This window comes from Coenobita brevimanus, chromosome 12 (assembly GCF_032717465.1).
Source record: "Coenobita brevimanus isolate Jiangsu-jjx chromosome 12, ASM3271746v2, whole genome shotgun sequence".
Taxonomy (NCBI): Eukaryota; Metazoa; Arthropoda; class Malacostraca; order Decapoda; family Coenobitidae; genus Coenobita; species Coenobita brevimanus.
Genome location: NC_136965.1, coordinates 10531540 through 10557828, shown reverse-complemented (window position 1 = coordinate 10557828; position 26289 = coordinate 10531540). Strand labels below are relative to the sequence as shown.

General features: G+C 41.9%; 1 protein-coding gene across 1 annotated transcript; it reads right to left on the bottom strand.

Moving 5' to 3' along the window:
• Positions 1-21723: 21723 nt before the first annotated feature.
• LOC145412507 (uncharacterized) lies at positions 21724-25919 on the bottom strand. The gene is made up of 2 exons (XM_080282397.1): positions 25088-25919; positions 21724-21800 (listed from the first exon to the last, which is right to left on the bottom strand). The coding sequence occupies exons 1-2, from the start codon at positions 25917-25919 to the stop codon at positions 21724-21726; spliced, it is 909 nt and encodes a 302-aa protein (XP_080138523.1).
• Between the last annotated feature and the right edge of the window lie 370 nt (positions 25920-26289).

Sequence of the window (26289 nt, the reverse complement as noted above, 5' to 3'; positions counted from 1 at the left end):
TTTTTTTTTATTTTTTTTTTTTAAAGAAAGATTTTCATGTTTAAATTTTTTTATGGTCATTTTTATGAGAAATGTCTTATCTTGCCATTTTCAACCCCTTCCCCCTCTCACATGGTGAAAAAAAGAATTTCTGACAAAAATGATGATTTTACAATTTGATTTGGAACAAATGAAAACTCATGAAAAAAATGGGGGGAGGACTTGGGTACTATGTCCTCCAGACTCTCCCATGACATTAACCATCCAGACTGCCACTAAGTCTAACCTTGAAAGCCACTCAGAATTAGGGTAGCTGCTTACCTTGGAAAGCCAGTGCTACATGGGAGTTTCATCCTATTTGTCTTCAATGCATTCTGTAGGGATAGGGATGTCAGTAGTGCTGTAAATCGGCAAGCAAAAGCCGATTAATATCAGTATTTGTATTGGATGGGAAAACTCACCCAACAACTGGAATCATTTCAGAATTGGTCGAGTAATGATGAAAAATGTATAAATGTTTTACCCAATGACTGTAGACTTTAGCACTTATTTCTCCACCACTTTAGGTGTGAACTTGGGCTGTACAGTCACTGCTCACATAATGTGGGAATATTGCACAGGTATACCTTGAGATATAGTACCTCTAGATGCGATACCCCGGCTTAACGATGGAGGTAGAAATACCACTTTACCCTGCCTAATGATGGCCAAACCCCGGTTTAATGACAGGTTTTGATTTTTTTTTTTTTTTTTTCTGATTTTGATGATATTTTAACCTGAATATTGTGTTTAGGTTGATTTACCGGTATAAACTGTTTTCTGACTCAGATTAATGTATTTTAGTCATAGGTGGGGTGAACATTGTCATTTTGGGGTACAGTTTACTAAGTTGGATTTTTTGCAGACTTACCATATTTGATGATTTTCAGATTTTATTTTTGGGTTTCAGCGAGTTATAAACTGCTTTTAGGCTTAGTTTAGCTTGTTTTGAAGCTACTGTATTTGGGGGTTTAAATTAAGTAAAAACTTTTTTTTGGACTCATTTGGGTGGGTTTAGGACTTCGTTGGGGGGAAATCCAAGGCTCAAAAACGCATCCCTGTACAGTCAGCCCTCTGCTATCACGCCTAATTGGTGCCTTAATTATACTGTCATAGCAGAATTTGCTATAGCAGAACTGAAAAACCTATGGTAATAATTATAACTGGTGCCTGGACCCCCAAGTTGACCACATATTTGACCTATTTTTGCCACTTTTTTTTTTTTTTTTTACCAAGTTTTCGAACAGTAATAAGAAACACTAACATTTAAACAAACATCAAAAAAAGAATCACGATCCAAGGAGAAAGAATCACTTACTGTACAGTATTTCACAATTTTATTAACCTTTATTGGGGATGAGGACAGCTGCCAGACTTACGTGGTTGGGTAAGCTCTGAGGCTTGGCTGGAGTCTCATTTACCAGCCCTACACTCCTCTATTTCATCAAGAATTTCATCAGCTGTAGCACTAGAGAAGCCTTCAAAGTCACAGGGCTCGTCTAAGACAGAGGGCTGGCGTGATGGTTCTGGGGTTGGTTCAGGTTCTGGTTGCGGGGCCGGCTGTGCCTCGTTGCGACGCCGTAAGAAATTGGTGATCTGACGCTGGCACAGGGAGCTGATGTGCGCGTGATACTGTTCCTCATAACCTGCAAGTGCCAGGCTAATATGGGAGCACCTTGCTTCACTGTTGACAGTTGAATCTTGCTCTAGGAGGTGGCGAAGCTGGTAACCCAAGTCTGTCATCTTCTTGATGTCCGCCATGGATAATCCCTTCATCCCTCCCGTGATGCTAAGTTTGAGGAAGGAAGGAGTGAATTACGTACGTTAGAGATAGATAAAATAAATAAATAAATAAATGAATAAATAAAAATAAATACAGTAAACAACCTCCTCATCCTCTCCTGCGATGTCCTGTTCCTGTCTCCTCATCTTCTTCAATTATTTCATCAGCAGTAGCTGGAGGAGGCTGTATCATTTCCCGAATATCCTGGCCAGTAGTATCAGCAAAACCAGCTCCGGGAATTTGCCTTGCCTTCACCGCTGCTGCCTGAACCTCTGCCTCAACTGTCTGTGGGTTACCAGGTACCGCCACACGATGGTCCCCAGGCAGACCCTCCAAAATGTTATGCCAGGCATGGTGAATAGTGGCAGGAGTAACATTGTTTCAGCAGTCTACCATCAAGTCAGTAACCTGTTTCACACTGTAATTTTTCCAATAATGAATCACTTTTTGTTCCGACTCATTATCTCCTTGAATCATGGCCTCATCTTCATCCTCACTATCAAGCAACTGCTGGATAACGGCAGTGTCTTGTGTTGCCTGCTGCATCTGCCTAAACTGCCTTGCAGAATAAGAGGCCTTCACAACTGATATGACCTTCTGGTTGAGGGTCTGGATCAAGGCAGTTGTGTTTGGTGGCAGAAACTCGACCCTTACATTAGGATGTGCGTCCCTTAGAAGTGGTGAATGTCCAGGGGCATTGTCGAGAAGCAGAAGACTGTTGAACCTTACATTGTTTTCCTTGTAATAATTTTCCACCTGGGGAATGAACAAATCTTTTAACCAGTCACTGGAAAGCTTAGCTGACATATACCCCTTCTTTGATGTCATCCAGTGCACATTTAATTTGTCCATGTTGTAATCCTTTGTAGGCCCTGGGTCTTTTCGCACGATGCACAACTGTAGGTTTCAGAAGGCATGTTCCTGATGCATTCATAGCAAGCAGAAGGGTGAATCGCTCCTATATGGCTTTCCTACCACGAACTTTTTCTGACTTGGCAGTGATGAATGTTCGGCGAGGCATTGTTTTCCAGTAAAAATTCGTTTCACCCATATTAAAAATCTGATCAGGAGTGTACATACCTTCCTGGATAATTTTCCTCAGTGATTCTGGGTAATCATGTACAGCACTCGTGTCCCCACTTGCTGCTTCGCCTGATATTTTCACACTTTTCACTTTATGCCGTGACATAAACTTGTCTACCCACCCTTTCGTTGCTAGAAACACTGGTGGCTGTTCAACACACATCTTACAAGCCACAGACACATATATTTCCTTGGCAGTCTCCGTAATTTCACGTGTATCAACTGCTAAGTTCCTCTTTGCCTTCCTCTCCAGATATCGGTGTAGCAGGTGTTCAGTCTTGAGGAGCAATTGATTTCCATTTTGCATAGCCTGAGCACCTGCTTCTGATGGGGCAAGTTTCATATGGGCCTTGATATGGTCACGCTGTTGGTAAATACCACGCACTGTTGATTCATTTATCCCGAATTTCTTTTCCACACTGACTTTTGTTTCTCCCTTGTCTATTAACTTCACTATCTTGAGTTTCTGCGTGTAATTTAAGTTCTTTCATATTTTAATTTACCTTATAGGTACTGCCGCATTACGCTGTGCAATGGTAGGAGGACGAGGACGAGGTGTGTCTGCCATTGTGTGAGCATTTAAAATGGCTTTTGTCCACACCTGTGACCCACTGGTTGCGCTTGTTAAGGCCCAGGGGATCATTCCCCAGTTCGTGGCCAATCACAGTGCCGTGACGTCACAACCGACGAGCGCGGGAACCCATCGCTCTGGGTGATGACGCTTTGCGCGGGCTTTATAAAACTTTTTCAATTTTTTCTTTTCCCTTTTTTCATGATGGCGTGCATTTTGACCGCGATAAATGTGTTTTACCAGCTTTTTAGGTGCTCGTGATAGCATTAAATAGTGATAGCAAGACCCGTTATAGCAGAGGGTTGACTGTACTCTACATGTTAAATCTACACCGAGATATGATACCCCGTCTAGCGATGGGTTTTTACTTAACCAGTTGCATCGTTAAACCAGGGTATACCTGTACCCTGAAGCTCCCACTTCATGAGAATTCCGCATTATAGGGTTTTGTGGTACCCAAGCCAGCTCCAAGTTAACCTTTTGGGGCAATTTTCATTTTTTTTTTCAAGGACGTTCACCTACCTAATAAAGACATCATTACATACAAACACTAGGGGATTGCCCAACTTGAATGGAAGGGGTTGTTGGCTTGCTGGGGGTAGGTGAAGTGGGGTTCTGTAACCAGAAAGAAAGAGCAAAGATCACACAGAGCACATGTGCAGCCAGAGCAAGGGGAGAGGGTAGGCTCAGCTGGGGCAGGAATTCTCAGTGGACCATGACAACACCCCAGACAGACGCGTGACAGCCATACGTTTTACGCTGATGCAATCTGTGCTCTGCCTATCACTGACCATGTTATGTCTGTTCTCACCACTTTATGACTGTGTGAACCATAATTTGGAGCCTCTGACCGCATTATGTCTATCGTTGCTGTGTAGTACAGTGTTAAAAAAAACTGGGCAGCTTCCTCCACCTGCGTTATGTCTGTCATTTTCACATTGTGACTAAATTTTGGCATCAAATTTTGCCTTCAGTATTATGTGAGTTTCGCATTGTAGGATCGCACGTTATGCTAGTGGTGACTGTAATAATCATTATTTTTTCAAAGATGCAGTCATATCCCACATTCTATTTCCAATCATAAATGGTCCAATGCTTGAATGAAAACATGGAATACAGTAATCCCTCGCCAACCGTGGGGTTCACCAACTGCAGAATTCACTAAAACTCGGTACGGTAATAATTATATTTGTACACAAAATCACCTACCTTAGGTCCTTTACCCATGTTCACTCAGTTTGTAGTGGCTGCCACAAGGTGGCAGCATTGTTCTTCCATGGTAGCAGCTTTCCTGCCTTTCATCTCAGCCTGCATTGTTATTGGGAGCAGACTGAGTGGGTGTGCTGATACGGTACCGGTATCTCTCTCAGTTTATCATTTGTCCTGTTGTTATCATGGGCCCAAAATGCTAAGTTTATTGAGGATGAGGACGGCAGTGAGGAGAGAAAAGTCTCCATCACACATTCCATAATTGAACCATGATAGTGCCACTAATTCAATTATTGGCTCTGTCGTGAAATTTGACCATGATAAACACGTTTAACAATGTCGCAATGGCTGTAAGTGTCATAATGGTTATAAGATGGTCATGATGTAGTCATGATAGCTGTAAGACTCAGTCACGATTGGCAGATTTTCAAATTTTTCAGTGATTTTGTCATCATTATAAGGCCACAATCACCACAATACTGCCATGACAGAGTCACGTCAGTGCCATGAATGTACCATGATAGCGTCAAGATTATTCCCCCCCCATCCCACCACGTGTGCCTGCACGGTTGCCAAACCGCCGAGGCCGCGAAAAGTGCGTAGGTCTATCGTGACTCTGTCATGACCCATAAATAGCTCTGTCGTGACTCAATCGCCGTATTCTTAGGGTTTTTGTGACTCCATCTTAGGACCATTGTGACACATGCATGTTGTCAAATGATTGTCAAAATTATTAGCTCTATCATGACTCATGCTTGCATCTATCGTGACGCATTTGGCATAGTACTGTATTAGGGCTATCGTGACTCACTTGTAACGCTTTTCTTGTCACAACAGAGTCACGAAAGAACCTATGACGGCCACGACAGAGTCACATAGCTGCAACAAAGATCATGATAGGGTCATGTAAGACTTACGAGAGTGCTACGTTGGGTACAAAAATCGGGGAGCTTCCCGGTAAATTAACGCTTGTGTTAATTTCTCATTGCCTTGGCTGAGTGCGCCACGAGTGTCATGATCGATCACGATAGACCCATAATCAGGACCATGATGCCGTTACTAATTGAATTAGTGGCGCTATCGTGGTTTGATTATGGAATATGTGATGGGGCTTAACAAAATTAGTTAAACATACGCTTTAAGCAGTAAAAACTCCTAACTAAATCAATTCTTCTTCTTTCTGATAGTTATTTATATTTTTATGATTATATCTGGGGTAGTAAATAAATATTTCATGGTAAATTTGATTCCCTCGTTGTTTTTAGTTTTTCTACTATGACAGCTTGTTTGATTCATCATTGGTATGGCTGAAGGAGCTGTCCTAACCTGAGTGTGTAACTAAACCTAACCTAACCTAGCTTAACTGTACCTAATAAATTAACCTAACCTAACCTATCCTCCAGTTGGGAAGTAAGGAAACAAAATCCACCTTTTTGTACGTTAAGCCTCTGCCATTACACTGGAAACAATCATAGGTACGACTTAAGGAATGTTATGATGATAACAGGAGAGTAATTTTTCAGCAGGAAAATGTAATTTACCACCCTGAAAATAGTCAGGAAAATAAAGAAAATAAACAGCAGAATATGAATTGAATTGGTAATGTCTTTCTGCTGCTTAAAGTGTACATTGATTGAAAATAGCTCTTGCAAACCTTAGCAGAGGGGTACTAATGGCCAACAATCTTGCTGACTTCTTCAACATAGATCCCATCATGGAATGGAATCTGAAAATTCAAGCCTGGATTGGACACGTTATTGGCTCCATACTAACAGGTGCAGAAAGATCTCCAGAATAAAATGAAGCATCCATCTACCCTGTTACTTCAAGTCATCATCCAAGTCAGCTGACAGTGGTCCCCAGCCTTCCTCCGGCATGGCACTCCAACCAGCCGATAACCTTCACGGTTCTTAACCCTTTGAGATTCCGATGATGCTTTTTGGCGTCATTTCAGATCCATTAGAAATTCTGATGATGAAGTTATTCGTCATTTAAAAATACTTATGCAAAATATTCACCATAAATTGCATGTATGCATCATAACAAAGAGACTCATCAACTCTCCTCCTCTTACTGACTCCCTTCAACCTCTGTCTCTTTGCTGCACTGTTGCATCTTTATCTCTTTTCTATCGCTACTTTAATGTTCACTGCTCCTCTGAACTGTCTGCTTGCATTCCTCCACCTCTACGATGGGCACATAGTACCCGTCTGGCAGCAAACTCTCATCCCTTTTCTGTCCAACTCTCTAATGCAAGAGTTAACCGTTACTCCCAGTCTTTCATTTATGCAACAGGTCAGCTCTGGAACTGTCTCCCTCTGTCTGTATTTCCTGCTGCCTATGATCTCCAGTCTTTCAAACGCAGTGTGTCCAGGCATCTCAAAATGATCGGATCTTGAATTGGGCTCTCTGTTGTATTTTGTTTTTCTCTTTGAGGGAACTGTTACTGCGGGCTCATGGCCTTTGGTTCCTCCTTCCTCGCATAAAAAAAAAAAAAAAAAAATGATGTTGCAGAATGCTTGCTGTGTGTGTTGCGCATGGTTTAAACCAGATTTATATATCTTTATTTATTTATTTTTTAATTATCTGAATATTTTTCTATGGCAAGGTATAAAACTTTTGGTTTTTGCCTAACATCAGTTTGTCATTTTGACTTTTCGTTTTCTTTGTTATCAGACAGTGAGACGGATAGCAGAGAAGGCATGTGAAAAGGACCATAAAGTGTTTAAGACATTCATGGGTGTGGAAAAAGCATACAACAAAGTGGACGGAGAAGGATTGTGGAAAGTTTTGCACATGTACGGTGTAGATGGTAAGCTGCTAAGTGTCGTCAGGAGTTTTTATGATAGTAGTGAAGCATGTATAAGGGTTAATGGACATCTAATTGAATGGTTCACGATCGGTGTGGGTGTGCGACAGATTTGTGTGATGTCCCCATGGCTGTTCAATATATATATATGGATGGGGTGATGAGAAAACTATAAACACGAGTAATGGAGAGGGGGATGGCATTGGTAATGAATGGTTATGGATGGCATATCTCAAATTTGTTGTATGCTGATGATGCAGTACTGCTTGCAAAGAGTGGACAAGAACTTGGTAGGCTAGTGCAGAGTTTTGCTGATGTCTGTGAGTGTTGTGCCTTGAGGGTAAATGTAGAAAGGAGTAAAATGGTGGTTATTGAGAGAGAAGGTGACTCCCAGTGCGATGTTACAATGAATGGAGAGAGACAGGAATTGGTGAGAGAGTTCAAATACCTGGGTACAGTGATAGAAAAGAGAGGAAAATGTGCAAAAGAAGTGGAAAGTAGAGTGGCACAAGGAAGAAAAGTAGCTGGTGCAATGAAGGCCTTGATAAGAAACAGAGTCTTGAGTGTTGCAGCTGCAATGTTAGTTGGCACTAACACTACATGAAGGAGTGTTATTGCCAACTTTAGCATATGGATGTGAGACTATGGTGTGGCATAAAAATAAAAAGTCAAGAGTAAAAGCAGTGGAGATGGGACAGTTGGGGAATGTATGTGGAGTACAGAAGTGGATAGGATACGAAATAATGTGATTCTTGAAAGATGTGGAGTGAGGAAGTCAGTGGACACCAGAATTGAAGAGATTGTACTGAGATGGTATGGTTATGTGGAGAGAATGGATAACAATAGAGTGGTGAAAAAGGTATATCTGAGCGAATTTGAAGGAGGGAAGGGGCGAGGTAGGCCAAGGAGAAGGTGGAGAGAAATGGTGGATGAGTGTGTGAGGAAGAGGTTTGGAAGTCGGTGAGGCTAGGGAACTGACAAGAGATCGAGCTGGCTGGATGAATGTTGTGAGGAGAAGTGCATGATCATGGATTTGGCACCCTTTTTTAATGAGGCAGTTTCCGGACTGACTCTGCCGGATACATTTATGTGAAGGTACAGAACGTGATGAATGTTTTTGGCATATTCGATAGAACCAGGATTCCAGGGGCTTGAATGATGAGTGAATGGAAGTGTGGCCCATTGGATTGGGCAAATTTGGGCTGTCTGGGCATTGCTACTTCTCACCCTCCCCTGGGGTGGGAAAGGAGGTCCGGATGATGATGATGATTTTCTTTGTTTTTCCCCTTTGAACATACATTACTACAATAAGATAAAAGTATTCAGCTTCAGAATAACAAAGTAACCAGCATCATGTCATAAAAAATGTATTTACACTGACCTATGAAAGAAAAGGATCGTGAAGCAAATACATGGCCGAGAATCATAAAAAATTGTGCATGTTTTTCCTTATGCCTTACCGTTTAATAAAATGCAGAATTAACCAATCTGTATATCATTGTATAAGTAATTTATTGTAGTTTTGCATTTTTAAAACCAGATTTATATATCTATTACTTTTTTTTTGTCGAATATTTTCTGCAGCAAGGTATAAAATTATGGTTTTCTCCTAAATGCAACTCATCATTTTGACTTTTTATTTTCTTTGGTTTTCCCTTTTGAACATACCACAATAAAGTACAATGATTCAGCTTTAAAATGACACCAAAAGCAACATTCTATCATGAAAAGTGTATTTACACGGAACAAAGAAAAATATCGTGGCACAAAGACATGGGTCCACGTGAGAGTGGCTGACTCTAGCACAGACATGATCTGCCTGACTCAGAATCCTGTTAGGTTGTATAAAAAATCATTTTCTACCATACTCTTGTTTATTTGTTTAAATGATTAGCTACATTTGGCTTAGTGCAATATTGTGCAATAAATACCAGAAAAATAGTAACTACATTTTTTCATGTTACACCCTGTTTTCCTTTGACCAGGGTTCCCCTGACTCTGTTTTTACAACGTGAAGTTAACGTCACCAACCACAGTTTTCCCAGCCATGGTGGTTTTCAGGAACCTGACCCCCGTGGTTTATGCAGGGGTTACTGTACTTGGATCACGTTATATCACTGTGGTTAGAATGAAGCTCAACACAAAAACCTAGATAACAGTCTTCTGTCAAGGAGCTGTGGCGGGCAGGTAGGAACCTGCGATTCAGGTAGTAAATTTATCAGATCACATGCTCAAACACAGCGAAGAATGACGGTGTTCCATCAGTGGTATTTCTTAGGCTTAATATTTACCATCAGTGGTACAGGAGCTGTGGGCAGAAATTCCATTTCATTTAATTTTTTTTTAAATTAGTCATCAGTAAAATGTATAGTTAAATGATTTACATGGCTTAGTTATTGCTGTCTTTCTTTGAGTTTAAGGAATTTAGTGCCAAATACAGCTGTTACTTGCTGATATAATTTTGTTTAGCTGACATGAAAAAATGCTGGTAACTATAAAAAAAAAATTGATATACTTAACTCTATCAAAGTATAGCGGTCACTTTAGTTTTTATATTTGGATTATTTTTTTAGAGGCTATAAAATAACTGTACTATACTTTTATATATTAAAATGTTCCTAAGACACATAGATACTCACAAGTACATAATGTCTTTGTCACTGGACAAATACAGTGGGGCCTCGCACCTTGTGACAGGTTAGAAAGTTTCCAAAGCCCTGCATCTGGCAAGGTAGCCCCACATCTGGCTTGTCCTCCTGTTCCTGGATAATGCCCACGGGCACGCAAAGTTCCTTGTTGACCACCACCCTAACATGTTTGTACAGTTCCTGCCCCCAAACACCTTGTCTGAATTGCAACCACTGGACCAGGAATTAATCTTTAATGTTGAACTGTACTTCTTTGTCATGGTTCATAACAATTGAGACAGCTAATGGATAGCATGGTTGAACTAAAGGAGATAGCTGAAGTATGCAGTGATGACAACCAAGCCAGGCGGGGGAGAATGACCCGACCGTGATGACAGTGAGGGAATTTTGGTGAAAGTTTAAAATAAAACATGCCGTCGACCTGTTATGTGTGGCCTGAGGGAAGATAACAATCCCCACAATCAAGCATGCCTGGCATCCTCTGCTACCCCACCCAAAGCTGCAACAGCAGGAAGATGACAGACAAATGTAGGTAAATTTGGTGATAGAGGCAACCACGACAGCACGGTCAGTACAGTACTGGGCATGGATGCAGTGTCTGAGCATGATATTGTTCAGCATTTCAGTGATGTAACAAGTACAGACGATTGAGTAAATGCTAGATGCTGATGAAGAGTGGGAAGAGGAGGTGCTAGATGAGGTACCCTGAGAAAATAAGCCGTCAACCAAAGCCCTATCTGATGTGCTGGCCTCCCTCATTACTGCTACTGAGAGCCTGGAAGGCATGAGCTTTCAAAATTGTGAGGACGCCATTTCTTTTTTTAAGAGAACCACTGCACTTGTGAATGACAAGTACAGTACTTCTCAAAAATCCAGGCGAGAGAACAATCCCTGATAACAAGATACCTGAGGCAGTGAAATGACCAAGAAACACAAGCACACACACTAGCAACACAGGAACAACAACACACACGTGGGTGACGCTGCGGCAAAGGGTGGAGAAGCGGCAGATGACATAGACATCGATGACTCAAATTTTGATTATGATGGATTTTTGAGGCAGTCCTTAGAAAAGGATCTCCTTCGAAAGTTTAACCAAGCCATCCAAGAGGAAGATAAGGAAGACTCGGGTGAGGTGTCTGACAGTGATGATGATGCAGCGACCCAGGCTGCCACCCAGTAGTTATTCATCAACTCATAACCCACACTTTTGGCCTAATAAAACACTCCTGAACTTGATATTGGTAAATTTTTATTTCCCTTACATATTAATGATGTTTAGTAAAGCTATGATTAACTTCCTTGGGATAAAAGTATAAAAATATGTAAAACAGGGTAATTTTCAGGTGACAAAAGACTCCTGTTAATTTTTCCCCATTTAAAGTGTGCCCCAGATCTGGCGTTTGCGTCCAGCGTGATTATTTTAGACTACCGTATTCACCAGATGTGAGGCCCCACTGTAAATAGTGCATTCTGTAATGTTTTGTGCTTCCCTGAAAGTATGCAACACTCATTAGACAAATAGTAAACACAAAACATTCATCTTCTAAATCTGAGTCAAATCTTGGCAGGTAAATATTGTTACATCCCTGTCCCACATTGCCATAGGCTCCAACGGCAGTAGTTCAATAAAGGAAGGACTATGCCCAATGAGTTGTTCTTCCTATGGTCAGCCTTTCTGCGTGCAGCAACAAGAGTGGCTCAGGCATGGTAAATAAACACTGGCTTCTCAGGTTTTATTCACCAAATAATCACACTTATGTGTGCCAACTATTTTTACGAGTGCCAAAGCTGAAACAAAACTGACTCCCCTAGGCTCTTCCACCTCCATATATAGCCTTCCTTGTTTCTCCAACATTCTAGGATGTGCTGGTACCAGCCCCAGCCAACAACATATACCAAATCGGACATCCAAAACATGCCAGAGTTTTCTTATCCTACATAACACTCGAAAAACTTTAGCATACAAACAAACAAATATTAAATACAGTACAGTAATCCCTGCACTACCCGATGTAATAGAGCCAAAGGCATGTCCGGAAAGTGGGCCCCTGCCTGCTTGACTGGTACTTATGGTCCGTAACTCAGCCTAACTTTGAAAATCACTTAAATAACTCCCTACCGGACATGCATAGCACCTATTTAAACCTATTTAAGACCTTATTCACACCAATAATGGACATAAAGCATGAAGTAAATGAAATGGAGTCAGAGAATAAGGAATTAGAAGTGGTTATGGAAAATATTTAGTAGTGTACAGGGTACTTACAGCACGTCTGTGGCCGCCTCCTCAAAGGCTCTGAAAGTAGTGAAAATGCTCTTGAAACACATACAGTAGTCCAGTGTTGTGCTACACTTAATTCTTTGCACTGTGAGTTATAATTTTTTAACACTGCTCATTCTGTTCTTAATTGCACCATGCCAGTTTCAACTGCCACTTTGCACTCCACACTTAATCCTTTGCACTCTAAATTTTGATTTCTTAACACTGCACAACACTGTAAATTCCCATGTGGTCTAGTGGCGAGGTTTTACAGTTTCACTAAAACGAGCACATGCGGCATGCATCCATTGTGATGAACATCCACCCTCTACGGTGGTTAGGCACTAACTGGGGAGCAGGGGAGGAAGGAAGAGGTGAAGGGGTGCATAATCAGCAGCTGTTCGGTGCCGCGCGGCAATTTCAAATTACGGGTGGGAAAAAATTAGGATTTTGGGGGGATTTTTTTTCTTTTTTTGGCCATTTTTGGGTTCCAAAGGTCCAGGCCCACAATGTCTGGTAAGTGGGGAGTCCGGAAAGTGGGCATCCGGATAGTACAGGGATTACTGTACTTTAACAAACAAACCAAAATAAAGCATTATAGAGAAACATAGAATAAAAATTAATGTATAACTTACGAAATAACTCTGCTTACAATAGCAGGCTAACTGGCAACTCTGACACATATCAGAAACTGCGAGAACCACCAAGAACCCTCCAGTACTACTTAAATAGCAAATTTCACTTCTCAACACTACCCCCTCCCTAGTCCTTTGTTGTCCCGACAAAACTACCGTAAACTGGGGTGAATTCGGACGATTTTTTCATTTTTTTGTGCCATGTAATCTAGTTTTTAATTCAGTCCAAGATCTTAAGTACTGTATGTTGTGCTGGTCCACTAGGGTATCGAATCATAGCAGTACAAAATTTAAAATGTTTCATATATAATTATAGCAAATATAGTAATGGGTGTCCGAATTTGTACTCAAACTTTGGTGAATTCGGACACACTGTATAAATTCGTACATTAATAGAAAATGAATGCATATAACTACCCTGGGTTCCCAGTTTAGTCTCTGACGTATGTGGGGCCATTTCGGACGCTCTGGGGCTTTTAAAAATATGTTCTTCCAGTACAAAAATAATGCCACTCCCTGACAAAATAAGCTAATGACTATAATGAGATATGAACACAACAGCAATTTTATTTTTTTCCTTGGTTTAAATAAAACATATTAGAACACATGTAGATAAGATAAATCTAGCTACAAACCTTAGTACTGTTTAAATAAAACATATTAGAACACATGTAGATAAGATAAATCTAGCTTCAAACCTTAGTACTGTATATGGAACAATCATTTCTTGACTAATAATTTCGTTTTTGGAAGACGATTATAAGTTACAGGCAATATTTAACATGATTATTTGGCTTTACCAGTTTTTTGCTTGCCTTTTTCACTACGATAAGGACCTTGATCTCCACCAGTTCTTTTCTTAAATGTTCGAGTCATTGGGTGACCTTGTTTAAACAGGTAGTACCATAAAAGCTCAAGAGTATACCTGTAAATGATACACATGAACCCAATTACACACAGTATCAACATCTGGCAAATTATAAGCAATTGTACATTGTAAAAAGTGTTACTTTTTCGTTCATACTCCCCCTGTCCGAATTCACCCCATATCCGAACTGACTCCAATTTGCATTAAAATTTTTAAAATTTCATTAAATGCCCAGTTAAGAGATTAATTGAGAAGATAACGCCAATTACTTACTTTGCAGTTTCACACTATGCATGAAAGTACATCCGGGCACCGAAGATTTTCCTGCATCTATTCATTAACATTTCTGCCAAAGAAAGTTTGCCTGTTACAAATTTTATTGTTTTTACATATGTTTGCTTTTTAGTATATATTTGGTATGTGTCACGTGATATATTAAGTATCTTTATACACGAAAGTACAATAAAGAATTACAAACGATTGCGAGCAAACAGATTTCTAATATGTTTATTCATTAATTATTAATTAATTTAAACAACTTTTTATTGCAATAATATCCGAATTCGCCCCAAGTCTGAATTCACCCCAGTTTACGGTACACAATGTATACAAACGTAATCCTTTATCCAAACTAAACATTTAATTATACTGTACACAAAATAATCCCATCCTTCAACTTACCAGGTCTTCTCCTATGCTGTTTCTGACGACATCCCTGCTCCTCCACACAGTCCACTCCTCTTGGAAGGTCTTCATCCTCTTCCTGATTCACTTCTTCCCTGGGGAAACTGTCACCATCCTCTTGTACTTCAGCTTTTTGGTCCTCCTCAGCATCCTCGGCTGGGGACGAGTATAATTCCTCGGAGATGACCCAGTTGTACTGTTCTGGCCCATGGTACTGCCACAGATGATTCACGTGTAACATCTTTTGGTGAGACTTGCTGCTTCCCTGAATCCGGTATGTTACGTCTGACAGGCGGTCCATCAGTGTAGGGCCCATCCAACGGGCTCTGTCCCTTCTTCCGCTGAGGATTGTAGAGTCAAACTGTGTCACTATCCTTGAAGCTTACCTCACTTGCCTTGGCATCATACTTGCACCTCATCAGTTCATCTGAAAACTTTAGAACTTCTTGCACTTGATGTTCTTCAGCCAGCCTTTCCTGAAGAAGCATCACATAGCTGGAGGCATCTGTAGGCAGCTCTTCACCAGGTGTTCTTCCCATTAACAGGTTAGCTGGTAATTGTAACTCATGGCCTAGCTTCAGTTTTGCAGGGGTGTAGCTCATAGATTCATGGGACACAGACCGATATGCCATCAGCAACACAGGTAATTTCTGGTACCATTCCGTTTGTAACTCTACGCAACACTTGGTCAGTTCTTGTCCCAAGGTCCTGTTGAATTTCTCCACCATCCCATCTGACTGTGGCCTTAGTGGGGTGATCCTGGTTTTCTTGATTAAATAACTTACAGAACACAGAGCACAACAGACTCGAAGTTTCTACCCTGGTCTGAATGTAGCTCTTGTGGCATCCCAAAACAACAGAAAAACTGGTCAACCAACACCTGATCAAGAGTCGCAGCCTCTTGATCAGGGACGAATAGGCTTCTGGCCACTTTGTGAAGTAAACCATGGCGACAAATATATACCGGTTTCCTCTTTCAGTGAGTGGCAGAGGTCTAGCAATGTCCACCGTGACTCTTTCCATCAGGGCACCCACTTGTGGTACAGCTGAAGAGAGGCACAACCACGTTTCTTGGCTCCCGTCATGGCTCGGCATACATAGCAGGCCCTGCATCACTCTTCAACATCCTGATGCATGCCAGTCCAGTAGAATCTTTGTCACAGCCGGCTTAGAGTTTTCTTCACTTCCGGGTGCTCACTAGTGATTTGGATATGAGACTTATCCAAGATCCCAGACCTCATTTTCTTTGGAACCACCAGTTGCCAATACTTGCTGAGGCCATTGGGTGTCTCCCACTGACACACCAGTAGTCCGTTGTTGAAATGAAGATGGTCCCACCGACTCCGGTAGCTCTTAGTCTCAGGGCTGGATCCGGAAACCTCTTCAAAAGGTGGTCGCACTGTACTCCACTGCAGCCACTTTAGCACTGCATCCTTTTCAGGTCTTCTTCAGCTGACACTGGCCCTGTCACCACGGTATGGCTGTATTTCTTGCTGCAGTTCCTATTCCTACTACACTGCTTGCTGTCTGCTCTTCTGCCTTCTCACACACTATCAATCAAGGTTTTCTTGCATTTCCTCAGTGGTGGGGCTTCTTGGAAAAAACTGGCTGGTTGTTGCCTTGTGTCACCAGACTTTACTAATTTACCCTCATCCTTCACGTCATCTGCAGCCTCCTTCATGCTATCCTTCTCATTTGGACAATCATAGCTGAAGTGTCCCACCTCACTACATGTCCAACACCCATTTGTTGCAGTCGTGGGTTTCCTTGCACTGTTCTGTTCTTGCTCCTTCCATTTGTACCAGTCCACCTTTTTGTGTCCTGGCTTCTCGCAGAACCAGCAGCCTCCTATTATCTCCTGTTCTCTCCTCCACTTGTAGCAGTCCTCTTTCCTATGTCCTGGCTTTTCACAGTACCAGCAACTTCCTTCAAATTTTCCCGCTTCATTTACCTGCTTCTTTCTTGCCTTGAATCCTGCACTACAACCTGCCTGAAAAGTGGATGTACTGGACCTGACATAGGACTCAAATTCCAGACCCCTGGCTAGTGCTTCTTGCATGCTTCTGGGTTGTGCCTGCTTCACTTGCACTATCAACTATGCATTATTAAGAGCATCGATGAATTGATCCCTCAGAAGAATAGCCAACAGGTTAGGTGCTGCTCCAGGGTTCGCCTTGTGCGCCATACTCTCGAGGGCATGAGCAAGCCGCTGTAGAGATTCATCTTGAGCCCATACACGGCTCCAGAATCTTGCTCTGTAAATCTCAGTGTGGTACATGGACCCATATCTGTGCTGCAGCACTTCTACTAGGGACTGATAACTGTTTCTCTCCTCCACTGACATCTGCCTAAGAATCTACATTGCAGCACCTGAAGGCTAGTAGCAAGCTGCACTGTCCTCTGCCTATCATCACAACCATTCTTTTTTTTTTTTTTTAATGTGGGGAAGAAGGAACCAAAGGCCATGAGCCTGCAATAACAGGTCCCTCCAAGAGAAAAACAAAATACAAGAGAGAGCCAAATTCAAGATCCGATCATTTCGAGATGCCTGGACACACTGCGTTTGAAAGACTGGAAATCATAGGCAGCAGGAAATACAGACAGAGGGAGACAGTTCCAGAGCTGACCTGTTGCATAAATGAAGGACTAGGAGAAATGGTTAACTCTTGCATTAGAGAGTTGGACAGAAAAGGGATGCGAGTTTGCTGCTAGACGGGTGCTACGTGCCCGTCGTAGAGGTGGAGGAATGCATGCAGACAGTTCAGAGGAGCAGTGATCATTGAAGTAGCAATAGAAAAGAGATAAAGATGCAACAGTGCAGCAAAGAGATAGAGGTTGAAGGGAGTCAGTAAGAGGAGGAGAGTTAATGAGATGAAAAGCCTTTGACTCCACCCTATTGAGAAGAGCTGTATGTGGGGAGCCTCCCCACACATGAGAGTCATACTCCACACAGGGGCGGATAAAACCACTGTATAGAGTCAACTATTGTGCAGGGGTAAAGAAAGAACGGAGTCAGCTTAGCACACCTAATCTCTTGGAAGCAGATTTTACAAGAGATGTAATATGATTTTTCCAAGATAAGTCCCGTGCAAATGAAACCCCAAGCATGTTCAAGGATGATGCAGGATTAAGCTGAATATTATTAAACATTAGTGGGTATACCTGTGGAAGATTTTGTCGGGCTGATAAGTATAAGAACTGAGTCTTTCATGCATTAAAAACAACCAGATTATTTTTACCCCAGTCAGAGATACAAGCCAAGTCTGACATTAGGTGTGCCATAGCCTCATCCCTTGTTTGTTGAAGTAACTGCTGAGATGGGCATTGCTGGAACCAAATGGAAAGGTGAAGGGTGGAGTCATCAGTGTATGAGTGAATAGGGTTAGATGTACAGCTTAGAAGGTATTGATGAATAAAAGGAAGAGAGTTGGGTGATAGGACAGAGCCCTGAGGAACACCACTGTTGATAGATCTAGGAGAAGAACGATGGCCGTCTACAACAGCGGCTATAGAACGACCAGAAAGGAAGCTAGCGATGAAGGCACAGATAGAAGGATAGAAACCGTAAGAGGGCAGTTTGGAAATTAAAGATTTATGCCAGACTCGATCAAAAGCCTTTGAGATGTCAAGTGCAATGGCAAAGCTTTCACCAAAGTCCTGAAAGGAGGATGACCAGGAGTCTGAAAGGTAGGTGAGAAGATCGCCAGTGGAGCGTCCCTGATGGGACCCATACTGACAATCAGAAAGAAGATTGTGATAGGAAAGATGCCTTAAAATTTTTTTATTGAGAATTGACTCAAAAACTTTTGAAAAACAGGACATTAAAGCAATTGGACGATAGTTAGAGGGTTGCGAATGGTCACCCTTCTTTGGGACTGGCTGAATGAGAGCAAGCTTCCAGCAAGAAGGAAAGGTACTAGTTGACAGACAAAGGCAAAAGAGTTTGCCTAGGCAGGGTGTAAGCACAGAAGCACAGTTCTTGAGAACGACAGGAGGGACCCCATCAGGCCCAGATGCCTTGTTAGTATTGGGGCCAGTGATGGCAGAAAATACATCAGCTGAAGAAATTTTAATGTCAGCCATGAGGAAGTCAGAGGGGGGAAGTGATGGAGGAACAACAAGTAACTCAAACTTCGCATGGTAGGCTTCCTAAGATACTATACCATCAGTTTCTCGAGGTTTCTTTTTTAATGAACCCCCTATATAGCCATGCACGTCTCTGGTTTGGGGCCTAAAAACTGGGGGATCATAATTAAGTCCAGGACTATCCTACATTCTGATTCTTCAATGCTGTAATGCTACCTTTAGATGCTTGGGGTCTGTCAAGATTCACCATACACTGTCCATTCATTTCATATGTCCCTTGTACACTAACCTGAGGCTCAGCAGTGCAGTATTTCTCTACAACCTCAATTCTTTCATTAATTATCTTCACATGGTTGACTACAAGCCTCAGCTGGTCATCTACATGCTGTCTGAGCACCATCACTACAGTATTCCCTTACTACTTTTCAGCTGGTCATCTACATGCTGTCTGCACTCCATCTCGTTATTCATTTCCTCAAATATCTGCTGCTGTAGCTCAGTGTATACTTCCTCCTTCAATTGTTCTTCTTCCTTCATTTCCTTTACGAAAGCATCTAGTTGTCCCTGCATCCTCAGTAGTAGCTCCTTCTGTTGCTCCTGTAATGCCTCTTGAAGTTGTTCATAGCGCTCCCTCTGTTCTTCACTTTGTGCTTGAAGTTGTTCTCTCAGTTCTCTCTGTCCTTCATTCTGTGCTTGTTTCTGTACACATTGTGCTTGTAGTTGTTCACTGACATCTTTCTTGAGCTCTTTCTGTCCATCATTCTTTGCTTGTAATAGCTGCATGATTGCAGCCAGAGATGACTCCTCATGCCTTGCTTGTCCTCTTGTCTGAACACCTTCTGCCTCCATGTCGAAAGTTAGACTCACTGCAGCACTTAATGATTCACACTTCTGATGACTCTTTTACGTTCCCATCCCACACTGCCAGAGGCTTCAACAGCAGTAGTTCAGTATAGGAAGGACATTGCCCAATGAGTTGTTCTTCCTATGGTCAGCATTTTGGTGTGCAACAACAAGAGCGGCTCTGGCGTGGTAAATTAACACCGGCTTCTCAAGTTTGTGGTCTTTATTCACCAGATAATTACACTTAATGCTTGCCAACCACACTTCACTGTTTTCACAAGTACCGGTGCTGTACAGTCTTCACAAGGTCACATTGACACTGAACTGCACTCAAACTGAACTGAAACGAAACTGACTCTCCTAGGCTCTTACGTCTCCTTATATAGCCTTTCTTGCCTCTTCAGCATTCTAGGATGTGCTGGTACCTACCCTTGGCAACAACAGTTACCAAATTGGAGACATCCAAAACATTCCCAAGTTTTCTTACACTGCTTAAAACTCCAAAAGCTTTAGCATAAAAACAAATAAAAATTACATAATTTAACAAACAAGCCAAAACAAAGGATTGTAGAGAAAAAGAGAATAATAATAAATTTATAACTTACAAAATAACTCTACTTACAAAAGCAGGCTAACTGGCAACTCTGTCATGTAACAGAAACTGTGAGAACCACCAGGAACCCTCTAGTACCACCTAAATAGCAAATCCTGCTTCTCAACAGTATATGAAACACAAAATATATGTAATCTGGTTATTACCCAAATAAGAAAACACAGCATTTGTACACGAAAGTACTGTATGTAAAATATTGGCTGACCAGCCATTAGCCATAAAATGAAACAACATATACATTTAAAAGTATGTAACATTTTGATCATGAGCCAACTCGGGCCAGACTAGCTTAGAGTCAATGCATAGTGTAAAAAATACACTTTCTTTAATTCCTGAGAGTAAATTCAACTCGCTAGTAGCCAAGGACTGTTCCTTATATATATCATGATTAAAACTGCTTTTCATTAACCCGCCCTATCCCGACGTTTTTGGACCTTTTTTTTTTTTTTTTGGCTCAAACATACGCTTTTCGTGAGAAACATCGAAAATTCATAGAGAAATCGCTCACCTGGGGTTTAAAATACCCGATTTAGGTACAAGTCCATCCTTACCTGACTGGGTTTTCTAACAGGCTGGCACCAAAGAAAACGAGTTCTATGGGAGGGTAACTATTTTATTCACTCATAAACAGTATTTATTTATTTACTTGGTACAAAATTATATGTAGTACAAGAGTATATTGGTTTTCAAACAGTAATATAGGCATTATAAGCATTGTTTCACTCACTAACTCATAACCATTCATGACCTTTTTTTTTTTTCCCACATTACCTGATCATCATTTCTTCCTCTAATGCTATGTAAACATTGTCCTCCACATTGTCATCGATTGGGGAATCACTCTGGCCCTGAATGTCTTTATTGGCCATGTTACTGGTAACAGGTGAATTTCCAAGACAATGGCGTGCAGGGGGAGGGGGAGAGGTTATGCGGTGTAAGGCATTGTTCCTGCTTGGCATCTTGTAGAGGAATAGAGGAAGGTGTCCCGTGTATACGTGCCAAAAATCACTCGCGAAAATTGAAAATTGTGCAAATTAGGGACCTTGCAATGTTGCCGCGTTAATTCACGTTGCCGGGACGGCGCGGGTTAAAGAAAGTGTGAATGGCTGAATCTGCAGGCATTAATATGCTATAACAATATGTGATAGTTACGGACATTAACTGTTTCACTTTCGGGTGGGGGCGGCGGCTTGGATGTCCCACACCTGGGAGTTTTGAGATATATAAAGCTAATTGTTCTGATAATATATTCCACATGAAAAAGTAGACCATAATTTTCAGAGTTAAATTATGTATAAAAAATAATAATTACCTGTGTGGTGAGCTGTCAACCTGTGGTGTTGGAGCTCCCCCACTGCCAGATGTATGCCATTCGGTATGATGATACACTCTGTTTTTTTTTTTTTCTTTTATAACACTTTCATCTTCATTCTGACTTTCATCTGACAACATAAACTTTGTCATCAGACATCGCTTCCATAAGATCCAAGTAAACTGCCACGGCAGCAAAACATCTTCTGCCGCATGCCTCAACATAATTCTTGTACGTGACAAAAATAATAGACAATAAAATAGTCCTCCTGCGATGGTGACTCCTCAATCTTGCCACCTCATGATTCTGAACCACTATTGGGCCCCCAGTACTGGCGTACAAATATAAAAAATCCAGAAAACATATACGTGCCACCTGATGGTTACAGAAATGTCCTTAGTGGCATGTCGACAAGCCACCCAATGTGAAAGGGTTAAAATATAGGTATTGGCATGAGCAACACTTACACAGGAAGTCATGTCTGATGTTCATGGAAAGTCGAACACATATTCAAGTTCAAGAATGTTGATGTATCACAAGCTCTTTAACCCTTAAACCGCGGGCTTGTTTTTCTTTGACTTGCGGCTCCCGCGGGCATATTCGCGCTCCGACAGACTCGTTTCGTTTTCGTTTTCGTTTCGTTTCGTTTTTAAAGGCTCCAACATGCTTGTATGTGTCGGCCTTGGTCACCTAATGGCGGCTCTCCACGCTGCACGATCCATTGCAGCCTCCCTGTTCAGTCCCTTAACCCTAAGGTCACACTTAATGACCTCGTCCCATGTCTTTCTCGGTCTACCCCTCATAACCCCACCCCCAATATTAATGCTTCTCACCTTCCTCATCCAATTATCATCCCCCATCCTCTCCACATGTCCAAACCACCTCAATCTACCTCTCCCCATCACAACACCAATACACTCCAGTCCCATCCTACCTCTCAACTCTTCCATTGTAAACCCAGCCCCTCCAGGCCTTGGACGCAGGGACGCACTGCACATCCACCTAATCATTGTCATTTCTGTACGTCTGAGCCGGCGAATATCTTCCTCCTTCACTGCCCAGGTCTCACTGCCATACAGCATTACACTTCTAACACATGCTGCATACAAAGACCCCTTAGCAAGTAGGGAGAGCCCTCTCAATGTCAGGAGAGGCAAGAGCTCCCTGAACTTCTTCCAACCACTTCTCACCCTAGCCACAGAGCTAGCTCCAGCCCCACCTCCAGCACACAACATGTCTCCCAAATAACAAAACTCTGCCACACACTCAAGAGATTCACCAGCAAGTTCAATCCTTTCACGTCTGAAAATCTGCCCCTGCTCACCCCGGCACGCCGTACACATAAAATCAGCATTATCTCGCAGTCTGCCTCTGATACCACTACATCTCTTATGCACCCATTTATCACACACACCGCACAAGATGGAATTACTTCCCACACCCTTGTGGCAAACTGCACATGGCCACTCTCCCTCGTCTTTGACAGTACCGCCACCAACCCTAGATATCATCACTTTTGTTTTATCTGCATTTACCCTTAAACCCTTTTGCCCCATACCATCTCTTCACTTCCTAAACCTTTCCTCTGCCTTCCTTTCATTCTCTGCAGTCAACACCAAATCATCAGCATACAACAACTCCCACGGGAGTCCGTTTCTAAAGTCACGTGAAAGGGCTTCAAGTACCATGATAAACAACAAGATACTCAAGACTGACCCCTGATGCACACCAACATTCACGGAAAACTCATCACTCAAATCTCCATTCACTCTCACCTGGGTGTGAGCACCCACATACATGGCCATAACCACCCTAACCAGCCACTCCTCCAAGCCAAGCTTTCTCATTGCCCACTTCACCACCTCTCTAGGGACTCTGTCAAAGGCCTTTTCTAAATCAACAAAAACAAAATAAAGATCCCTTCTCCTACCAATATATTTTTCCTGAAGCTGTCGAACAATGAATATGGCATCAGTGGTCCCCTTACCTTGCATGAACCCAAACTGCATCTCATCAATATTCACTCTTTCTCTAATCATACCTTCTAAAACTCTCTCCATTACCTTCATTATCTGATCTAAAAGCTTTATACCTCTATAATTTCCTCTTTCCAGGGCATCACCCTTCTCTTTATACACATTTACAATTACACTCTTCAGCCAATCATTTGGGACAACACACTCATAAATAATCCTATTTATCAGGTCAGTGACTAAACTCACCCCTATATCGCCTGAGGTCTTCAACATTTCGGCAGTCAACCCAGACACACCTGCTGCCTTCCCCACCCTCATCCTGCCTATTGCCTCACTCAAAGTAACAGTATCAATCAAAAGCCAAGGGCCAGACACTGGATCTGCTGGCTCCAAACCTTCCCTGTCCCAGTCAAACTCCTCATTCAACAACCGGTTATAATGCTCTCTCCATGCATCTTTAACCCCTACACCGCGGGCTTGTTTACCAATGACTTGCGTGTGCCGCGGGGTTATTTGGGCTCCGACAGACTCTCAAAAAATATTTGCCAAAAATCAGTTATTAGTCCTAGAATAATAAAATTACATATGCTTATGGCACATACCTTCAGCTTTCTCCTGGAATGATTGTTGAGCCTTCGTCGGTTACCGTAGGACTTGTGGAGACCTCTGAAGTAGGGTAACGAAGTCTCCACTTTACACTTCCCGACAACCCGTAATATGATTACCACAGCCAGATACAAACACTATAAACACTATTCTACAATTTTCAAGTAGTTTGGGATCCATACTCAAAAAAAAAAAAAAACACTGTGAAAGCAATGGAAATTACGAGCGCGTCTGATCGTCGCACTGGCACTATACTCGGTTCCACGGAGTCTGACGCACAGATTTTGCCAGCTGATGACAGGCGGAATTGGTAACACTGCGCCGTGTCCTCGGGCGGTGATTGGTCAATCTCCATCGTATTTGAACGTGCGCCAAATTGAATTTGTATTCCTACCAACCTCCTCATCTATTTGTAAGATACAGAATTATACGGCTGCAGATTAATGCAATGATATCTTTAGTGATAAATGTCCTTTTTAATTTATTAGAGATAAACCTGAACGACACTGATAACAAAACTAAGGTGCTACTGGACACATACGGACAACAGTTAAGGACAGAAGCAGGCCTAATGATAATTATGTTTTATTTATTTATATTGTCATTTCACTATGATTAATTTCGGCTCACACTTCACGCGGTTTAATTGTAGCGCATGGTACAAGTTATTATTTTCTCATGGGGTTTCCTTTTATCTTTCCTTTACTCCGTCGTTAACAAATACTCGGTTCATTCTGCAATAATGTAATCCATTACTTTCCGGATCTCTCTCTCCCTCTCTCTCTCTCTCTTATGAAATGGCTCAGGAAAATAAACACCAAACGTATTACTGTAAGAAAATTTTTTTACTGAATCTGACTATGAATACAAACAAAATAATGTAGCTCTGTAAAGCTACTGTTACCTATGAAGGTATTGAAAATGTGTGTTTATTAAGAACAGCATGTATTGACCCCAGTGAGATTGTGTGTGTGTGTGTGTGTGTGTGTGTGTGTGTGTGTGTGTGTGCTCACACAAATCATAATCAAGAAAAGCTAAGCATATCTAAGGTAAGGTTGTATATTTAGGTCTCCATATCACTTTCCTCTTCACTTGGATCGTCCACACTACTTTCGTCAGATGCCACATTAATTACAAAATTTTCAACATAATGATCTTGTGCAATGTCCTTGGCCCTGAATTCAGCCTCAATTTTTAGTGTGTGGTCGATGCATTTCCGCCAATGTTCAGATGTTATGTTGTTGATTGCCTCGTAGGCTATTTGCTCAATTCTCTTCAGGCACTGGTTACCATTAGAGTTTTTCTGCTTCACTTCAGTTTTCACCTGTGCCCAAATTAGTTCAATGGGGTTCAGCATGCAGTGGTAGGGGGGTAGCCTGAGTACTCTATGTCCGTGACTAACTGCTATCTGATCAATTTCGTATTCTTGCTTTGACTTGTGTTTTTTACAGATCTGAAGTAACTGTACTTTAGTAGCAGAGGGATCATGGGAGATGTTGTTTGAAGCTAACCACTGTAGTAGTTCATCTTTTCTGCTGCTGGTTGTTGGCACTTTACAGGTGAATTTTGAGTGGTATGGTGCATTATCTAAAACTATTAGTGATCCTTCACTGATGCTGGGAAGTAATTGTTCTTGGAACCAGATCTTGAACCGTTCATGGTCCATAGCATCATGGTAGTCCCCCTTTGATCCATTCTTGGACCGGAACATCAAAAGAGCTCCAGGTATGAAGCCTTGGTGACCACCAGCATGAACTATGATGAATCTGGCACCTCTCCCTGTCTTAAGTTTAGGGCCAGCTGTTCCGTCTGGATCAGTCCAACAACGCTCAACACAGATGTTTTGGTTGATCCATGTTTCATCCAAAAAGACCACCGGACGGGGATGGGAACTTGCTCTGTTGTTGTTCATTTCTCGAAGGTATTCTTTTCTGGCTGCCACAATGTCCTTCCTTTCCATCAAAATTTTCCTTCCACTTTGCACCTTCTTATACCGAAATCCCAGTTGTCTTATTATTCTAAATAATGAAGTTCAACACCCCTTGAAACTGATAGGAGGCTCCTGGACTTTCTTTAATAAAGCCGAAATCGTTGGCAGTTCACCTCGTTCATAAAATGCCCGCAGCTCTCTGCCTGATGCATCCTTGGTCAAAACTGTCCAGATTTCCTACGATGGGTGATGGTCGTACACGTTTAGGTGGTGAACACATTATACCATTCGGTGACTTAGAAGCCTCTGCTATTATCCTCTGGATAGTTCTGTAGCTGACTCCAGTTGCTTT